Below are 8,840 nucleotides of genomic sequence, written 5' to 3'. Positions count from 1 at the left end.
ATTAAATGCTCCGTATATCATATATTGGTATTTTCCTTTTTTAATAGTTGTTCCTATGCTGACAGTATATAATTTTTGTCTCTGATAGTTGTGAACACATTTAATGAATTGAAAAAATCAAGATTAATTATAATTTGCAGCGGCCTCTGTGTTTGTGTGAATGCATCCATCTATCCATCCATCCTCCTGTATACGTAACCAGCTCAATTAATCAGGCCCTCACAAACTTTTGCTAAAAATGAATAGAGTAATAGGAGCGATTTGATGTTTATAATTATGAACTTTAATCTGAGCAACAGAGTGATCAGCAAAGAGAAAACAAAACCTACTACATTTATGCAAGTTTGTCATCAAGTTGTATATAAAAATGGAGCCTTCAGGTGACAAAAACCAGAATTCCCATCGTGTATTTGATAAAGCAAGGTAGCAGAGATGGTTTCTGCTATGACTAACAAGAAGATTTCATTGAAAGGTATGTCCTATTTGTTATTCTTTTCCATATTTTTTCTTCTTTTGAGTAAGAGCAATTTTGTAAATAAATAACAACAGCTTTTGACTAATAATAAATAAGCACATCACAATTAGTCATGCAGCAGGAATATATTCTTAAGAATAGAAAAACATTAAGGCATCTAGATTTGTGTAAATCCTATTAAATGAATGGGAATTCCACAATATTACATTATGTCCTTTAGGAACAGATTATATCCCTGGTTCTAGCACTATTCTGTACTAAAGAGAGTATCAGCTGTCGTCAGTGCTTTAGATTTATTTTGAAATAAAATTGTTATAGTGTTGCTTTTCTGGAGCATTCTGACCAAAAGAAAGTATGAACCTGTGAATGACCAATGAGACATAAATCTAATTGAATTCAATGGGGCACTACCATATAGTGTATATAGGATTATGTTCAATGGGCTTTACTCCTTGTTAAGTATTTCTAAGAATGCTTAAGATGATAAAATGCTTTTTAAATTCTATCTAAATACTAAAGAGTCATGTATGTTGGTGCTATATATTCCAGTGCATTCAGTGTGATTAACTCCCAAGTGTGTGTCCATAGAATTGAAACCTGAGAATACTGTAATTAGCAGGTGGATGAACTCAGTTACACTGACAATGGGCGCACTGTTGGAAGACCTGAAAGACCAGGTTAGGGACAGATCATCATGAGGAAAATCTATCTATGTGGTCGCTGAGAGTTGACACCACCTTCATGGCACATAAATAATCAATCTGTATAGAGTTAAATTATGCTTAGCAATAACTCCTTTCCGCTCTTTGTATTTTAAAAGAGAACTCGGAAGTTAGAGGTTCAGCTAGCTCCAATAAGGATACTATGCCATGTCTGCAGTTTGGACATAACTAAACCATGGACTCATTAGTCCCACAAAATGTTTTCCAAATCAAGGGTCCGGACCCATTTTACACAATAGGCACAATACTGGGTATTGAAAACAATATTAGAGTGCTACAATATCAGTCAATGTACGAAGTACTGAATTCAGAGCATGGAAAACTACCAAGTACTTGGTCAGAATTGTTGTTGGTGTAACCAATATTGTCTAATTTAACTGGCTATGGCTCTGCAGGGTGTAAGACTGAAATCTTCCCTATATATGATTTATCTAATGGGATATGCAAAGGTCTGAATCCTGAGATTTCTTGTATGCCCAGTATTTGCTGCACCACTGGGCTGTAACTTTTCCCAAGAAATCAAACTTAGCTTCTGACAATATAAAATGAATTCATTTGGTAAATGCTCTTACAACAATCACATTGCTTTTGTAAAGAACAGGACATAGGGCATTGTCTAATCAATATACCAATTTATCAGTAATTAATTTTAAAGATTTTGTATGAGACATATTCTCAAACCTGTTCTCTTAAAATATTCAGGACTAACTCCCTTAAAACTTATTCATGCCAAAGAGCTTAAACAGCACAGCTGCTGAAAATTTGCAGGCAGCACCCCAAGACAATAAAAAATCTTGAGTGTGACCTAGTTACCTTCCCTCAAATTTAATTTTAAAACCATGTTTGTCAAGAAGGAAGCCACTCTTGGAAACAGCTAGAAAGGAAAGGGGTTCAACTACACTTCCACACTTTTACACTTACAGTTGCAATGACTGTTTATATGGTTTATATCCTACTTCCGCCAAGGTGAAAAGTTGAATTCCTCACATATGCTTATTTAAGAAGTCAAGCATTAAAGTAAGAGGTCAATGGAATACCAAATAGTTTTCTCTTTTTCTTGATTTGCTTCATTTTCTGGATACTGCCTTCTTCTTATTTTATCTTCAAGGCCTGTTTCTAGCCACCGTGCTGCTGGCTAATATGTTCCTTTCAAGGAAGTGCGTAACACCTTCACCCATCTGTCCCAATGGGTCCAACATTTGCCAGGTTTCTCTTGGTGACCTTTTTGACCGTGCTGTTAAACTCTCCCATTATATCCACTCTCTGTCTGCTGAAATGTTCAATGAATTTGTAAGTATTTTGGCATAAGGAACCAATCCTGTAGCAGGGGCAGTGCTCTTGAACAGCATCCCTTGCCAGTTCTAGTTTTTTCTGGATTTGCCAGGAATTGCAGATCAGCAACATCTGAACTGTCCCAGGTTTCCCACCAGTACTTTATGAAGGCAATTATTATAGTTAGCCATAGTTTCCTTATTTCTTCTGCTTCAGCTTCACGATGGGTAATATGTAAAAGTATTGGCTCAGTGTTTATTATCTATTTAGAAGTAATTTCATAAGGCTGCCTTGGTTATTGCTAGTTTGTACCAAGCAAATGTTTTTGCTTATTGAAATGTAGTTTAAGATTCTTAAACTATTTGTGGATAAATTATCAAAGCCCCACAATAAAGTAAGCTACACAAACTTTTAATTGGATTTCTAGAATGGGAATTCAACAAGATACTTTCATATCTGCAAGTTGAGATGAGAAACTGGGTTTTCGGAACCTGCTCTAATACACTTTTCAGCAGTGAAACAAGTTCACCTTTATTCTTTTAAAGTGAGATGTTCTATATTTCTTAAGGCGCAAGTGTAGGAAATGGGATAGAGCAGATAGTTAAGTCTCATTAAAAGATCCATTGTAGTGAAAGCCTCATCTCCTCTGGGGAACACAACAACAACAAAGGATGTGGAAGAAGGAAAACACTGCTTCTATACATAGAAGTCATTTAAAGTAACAACATAAAAATGTGCAAAACTAAGTAACAAATGTCCAAGTGAAAGGCTTGTTCAGAGAAAAATAACTCAGTGCATGCAAGTAAGCTATTTTGGAGTATGGCAGAAAATATACTCTCTGAGGAACTGTGGGATGCAAGCCACTTTATAGCATAAACTGCTCTTATTAATATGGGAAAATATGGTGCTTAAAACTGATTTCCTTCCACAGTATACTTAGAGACAGATCACATTTGACTAAGCCATGCAATAAGGTTGTGAGACAAAATTAATGCCCTCTATAACTCTGGGTACATTTTACAAAGCAACCAATGAAAACAAGGAACAGTCTATTCTTTTAAAAAAATCCTGACAATCTACTTGACTGAATGTCATCTTTGCTTATCGTCAGGACGAACGCTATGCTCAGGGCCGAGGGTTTATTGCAAACGCCGTTAACAGCTGCCATACTTCTTCTCTAACCACTCCTGAAGATAAAGTACAAGCTCAGCAGATACAGGCAAGTTGTCCCCGTTTGTTGACAGATGTGAGCAGTTCACCAGAAACCTGATGAAATCCTTTCAAAGCATACACTTACCATATATACAGCTATAATGGGGAGCTCTATTGTTGCCCCACCTCTGTAAGGGGTGGGAATAAGCAAAGCACAAAAAAGGAAGCGTGCTCTGACCTATATGGATGAAAAATGGAAAGACTGTCTTTCACAAAGGCAGGAAAAGTCCAGGGAGGGTTGATGAAAGCATCATTATCTATTCTAAGGAGAGATGAGGAGATGGTATCTTTTTCTGTGAGGAGATGCATAGACAGTAGACCTATAGACCAGTGTTTCTCAACCTTAGCAACTTTAAGATTCCCTTGCTGGCTGGGAAATTCTGGGAGTTGAAGTCCACACATCTTAAAGTTGCTAAGGCTGAGAAACAGTGCTATAGACTACATAGTCTATAGCAGGATGGAAAAGCACATCAGGCAAGGAGGGAAAACTAGTTCTGAAAAGCCAGGGGCTAGAACTCCATTGCAATGGTCATTTGTATCACACAGTTTTCTTCCATGTTCCAGTTTCGGAAATAAAACACACCTTACTGAATAATCAAATTTTAAAAATAATTTTATACACTGTGCACTTGAAGAGGAAGTCTTTGAAATGTGAAGGTATCACCTGAGAGCCCATTCCTATTGATTCAATTTCAAATTTCTAATGCCATTCATCCACTGAATAATCTGTCTTTTCAGAAACCAAAACATGTGCCACAAATATGTGAGATATGTATGTGTTTGGTATTTATTTATGCTTGCATGGGCTACTTGGGATGTTTAAGCCTTTCAATATAGTAGCACAATAGCTCTTTTCCCAAGAGAAGTAGGAAGACATTTATGGCACAAAATAGTTGTATTTTTCTATGTAAGGAAAGTGAAAAGTGATAGTGTCAACATTGGAGAGGTCTCAAGGACAGCACAATGGCTAGGAGGATCCTAGGAAAGCAAAAAGTCCTTTGATCTTTCAGCTCACCCCAAGCAGTGGCAAAGTTTCAAAAGAAAAGAAATCTTCCCAGAAGCAAAACACTTGAAATCAGCCTGTGCCTGGGCATGTTTGCAGGATTGGATGTAGACACAGTAAATGCTTCAGGATGAGGTATTAAGTGGCCTACCACAGATTGCATCTTCCATTATATCTTCAAATATTTTCTAGAGCCCATATTTCTAAAAATGTATCATTAATGCTCAGGCTAATCTTTAGATTAAATGGCATTTTATGCAACAAAGTTGAATGGTATGATTTCTACCAGCACATAATAGTGCAGAGAATTTACTGATAGTGTGATATTTAGAGCATTCTCTTATCTAGTTATATTTTAAAAAAAACCCTCGCAATTGCACGATAGCCTCTAGTTTAGCTGTATCTGATAAATGGAGAGGTATAAAGTTGCAGTTTTAAGGCAGATTTGGTAAGAATGTTACCTATCTCCTGTGTAGATTTTGCACACTAACCATTACAATTTTGTTGCTAATGAACAGCATGAGAATTTGTTAAATCTAGTCTTAAGAGTACTCCGTTCCTGGAATGACCCTCTATTACATCTGGTCTCTGAGGTGCAAAGAATCAAAGAAGTTCCTGATACCATTCTCTGGAAGGCCATGGAGATTGAGGAGCAAAATAAACGACTTCTAGAGGGGATGGATAAAATAGTTGGACAGGTGAGTCAAAAGTCCTCTGAAGTCCTTCCACCTTCATAACACTATTCAGAATGTATAAAATGAGACAGATTTCTTTTCTGGACTAAAAGGGAAGGAAGGAAGGAAGGAAGGAAGGAAGGAAGGAAGGAAGGAAGGAAGGAAGGAAGGAAGGAAGGAAGGAAGGAAGGAAGGAAGGAAGGAAGGAAGGAAGGAAGGAAGGAAGGAAGGAAGGAAGGAAGGAAGGAAGGAAGGAAGGAAGGAAGGAAGGAAGGAAGGAAGGAAGGAAGGAAGGAAGGAAGGAAGGAAGGAAGGAAGGAAGGAAGGAAGGAAGGAAGGAGTGCCAGCAAAGCCTTTCAGATCCAGAGATCTGTTGGCATCTATAAGAAGTAGCAAAGTATCTTGTTCTTTACTAATAAAAAGTTACTAAGGGCCAAACAACAAAGCATAAAGCTGATCTTGTGATTTTTTCTTAACACTAAAAAAAGTACATGGCCCAGCCTAGACTGAGAATCAGCATACAGGGTAGGGGAACTTAATTTTATAAAATATGAGGTAGGAGGAAAGGTTAACACTATTCCCCTGCACATGAAAGTGCTGAAAAAACAATAACTTTTATTGAAGCCATTTTTTTCTTTTTAACACTTCCTTGCAGAGAGGGAATTTAAACTTTTCCTTGCCCTGTGTAGGCTGATATGAAAGAAAGAAAGGAAGGAAGGAAGGAAGGAAGGAAGGAAGGAAGGAAGGAAGGAAGGAAGGAAGGAAGGAAGGAAGGAAGGAAGGCTGAGCTTACGAGAAAAACTTCAAAATCAGCTGCCCATTACATACTTAATGTATCACATAGTTAGCTTGAAAACAGTCAATACAACTTTTAAACATACTGCATATAGCTATGTGCCTTAGAATAGTAACAGAATTAGCAAGTCTGTGTCATGGTAAATGAAGGCAATAAATAAAAGCTGATGAATATCTAGTAGATACTTTATAATGGATTAAAAGTGTTATACTAACATTCTTTCTTTACACATTTGTTTGAACCAAGAATGTTTCTGAATTGTCCTTATTAATTTTTTAGATTAATTTCTCATGTGTCAAAGGCAAAATCTACTAAGAAAATGAAGGAAAGTAGCTGAAAAGTAAATTCATCAAAAGAAGTACTTCTAAGCAATTTTAAAAATAAGACGAATGCCATCATTTTCTATTTGCATGTACATTTTTCTTCAGCAGTTGAATATAGTTACTTTTTATAGAATGACACCTCAGCAGCATTTTCTATGTAAAATTTAAATACTTGTAGAAGAAGCAGCTGTCCATTCTAAGCACGTGCACTAAAACTGTGTAAAGTATAAATGTTTTTCACAACCGTATTCCAGATAGACTTGTATTTGCTGTTTTCTCTGATCCATCAGGAGCAGGCTAATATGACTGTCCTCCATCAAATCAGTGCAAGTCATGCTTACAACACTTATCTGGAAATGTCTGCATGTTCAAGCATTTCAGATTATCATTACTTGCCAATGTTTCACTAGCTCACATGAGTCCTAGATTGTTAATACCTAGATGGGATCCCGACAAGCCCTATTATTCATTCCTCAGTGGTTTCTTTAAACTTTCCTGCAACTGTTTTCTTGAATTAATTACACAACATCAGGTAGAGTGCCTCTCTTTTTCCATACTAAGATATTCAGCCTATAATCCCCCCAATCCTAGAATTAGCATACTTGTCCTTTAGACTGTTTGCTGGCGTTTTTAGCTTGCCTCTGTTGAACTGCCAAATAACACAGGTTGGGTGTAACATCTAGAACAACTTTTCCCAATCTAATGCTCAAGTCTGAACACTGTATATGTTTTGTACAAGACATTTTACTTCCATTTCACCAAAAGAAACACTGTTTCATAATACAAGTTCATGATAAGATATATATACAAGATAATTAGAAAGCACTTTGCACATTAGAACTGCAAAGTAAACAAGTAAGACTTACAGTGAAGATTATTTCAGTTGCCTACTTTCACCAACCAAAGGCTTTTATTATAATGAGGAGCAAATACAACATTCTTCCCATGAATTTACCTTCCCCTGCTTTAATATTGGGCATTTTAAAATCTAAGCCAAGATGTGCTCAGATTCCAAATTACTGTCTGATAAATCTTCAGTCATGTTACAATTCTCTAAGACAGGGGTGCAAAAGGTATGGCCCACAAGCATTTCTGGTACTATCAAAACTGATGAGACCACACATTTTGACGTTCCCCCCCTCCTTTTTTTTTTTTTTAATATATATACATTGGAAGATGAAGAGATCCAGTTTGGTGTAGTGGTTAAGGCACCAGGCTAGAAAGCGGGAGACCGTGAGTTCTTAGGCACAAAGCCAGCTGGGTGACCTTGGGCCAGTCATGCTCCCTCAGCCCTAGGAAAAAGAAGGCAACAGCAAACCACTTCCAAAAATCTTGGAGTCAGTTAATAAATCAGCTAAGAAAACTCCAGAGAGTTGTCCAGGCAGTCCCCAGGAGTCAACACTGACTCGAAGGATATCCGTATCTCTATCTGAATCTAGTATCTATTGAAAGATGGGGGTATTTTAGGAGCAAAACAGTTATCTTAAACCTTAAAGATATTTAAAGCACACATTTTATCCAATAGAAGAGAACACACCTTCTCTCTTAAGAATTCCTGTATTTCCCACAGGGCTCTGGCTCCACCAATTTTGGAAGTATGGTTCTCAATCTACCATACTAAATGGGTTTGTATGGAAGTTGTGCATCTCTGCTCTAAAGACTTACGAGAACATTCTTAGCAATTTTGAAACCTTAAAAGTTTATTTTGATTTTGCACTTCCCTTAGGTTCACCCAGGTGACTTAGGCAATGAAGTCAATACCAGATGGACTGGGCTCCCATCCCTCCAACTAGCTGATGAAGATTCTCGCCTCTTCGCCTTCTACAATCTGCTGCACTGTTTCCGTCGGGACTCCCACAAAATTGACAGCTATCTGAAACTCCTGAAGTGTCGCCTCATTCATGACAGCAACTGTTGAACAGCTGTGGTCTCACTTTATTAAAATGATAGCACCACATCTTTTTAAAATAATCTGCTTTTACCCTCACTGCTTTTATCTACACTTTATAGAAAACTCTCAGCTTGCAGGATAAGATTTTGAGCCCCATTATGCTCACTTTTCTCTGGTTAAACTGTTAGATAAACAATTATTGTTGAGAGCACTTTAGAATTCTTCATTCAGATTGCAGCAATATTCAAATCAAGCAATAAAACACTGAAAATATGCAAAGAGATTAAAGTGTATTTATTAAAATTTAGGATTGGATGTAAAACAAGGGAGCATATCTGTGGGGACCCAGAGCTACATGCAATTCCCAAATGCTTTCGATATAGTCCTTTGAACCCCTCCAAAACTGCTGCCAAAATTGTAGTTTTGAATGTGACAGAAAAGGGGGAAAGATTAAATACATTAATTTACTTCA

The 8,840-nt window shown here is 37.1% G+C and overlaps 1 protein-coding gene across 1 annotated transcript; it reads left to right on the top strand.

The window, feature by feature from the left end:
• Window positions 1-432: 432 nt before the first annotated feature.
• PRL (prolactin) lies at window positions 433-8,452 on the top strand. The gene is made up of 5 exons (XM_063300213.1): window positions 433-472; window positions 2,306-2,487; window positions 3,581-3,688; window positions 5,203-5,382; window positions 8,204-8,452. Exons 1-5 carry the CDS (start codon window positions 433-435, stop codon window positions 8,393-8,395), a joined length of 702 nt encoding a protein of 233 aa, XP_063156283.1. The 3' UTR covers window positions 8,396-8,452.
• The last annotated feature ends 388 nt before the right edge of the window (window positions 8,453-8,840 follow it).

Source organism: Candoia aspera, chromosome 3 (assembly GCF_035149785.1).
Source record: "Candoia aspera isolate rCanAsp1 chromosome 3, rCanAsp1.hap2, whole genome shotgun sequence".
Taxonomy (NCBI): domain Eukaryota; kingdom Metazoa; phylum Chordata; class Lepidosauria; order Squamata; family Boidae; genus Candoia; species Candoia aspera.
This window is presented reverse-complemented; position numbering and strand designations above follow the sequence as displayed.

Excerpts from the sequence above, each read along its gene's own strand:
- PRL (XM_063300213.1), top strand. The coding sequence starts at position 433 with ATGGTTTCTGCTATGACTAACAAGAAGATTTCATTGAAAG. Across the intron at positions 2,488-3,580 it reads CTGAAATGTTCAATGAATTT|GACGAACGCTATGCTCAGGG; the intron begins GTAAGTATTTTG and ends GCTTATCGTCAG. Across the intron at positions 3,689-5,202 it reads TACAAGCTCAGCAGATACAG|CATGAGAATTTGTTAAATCT; the intron begins GCAAGTTGTCCC and ends GCTAATGAACAG.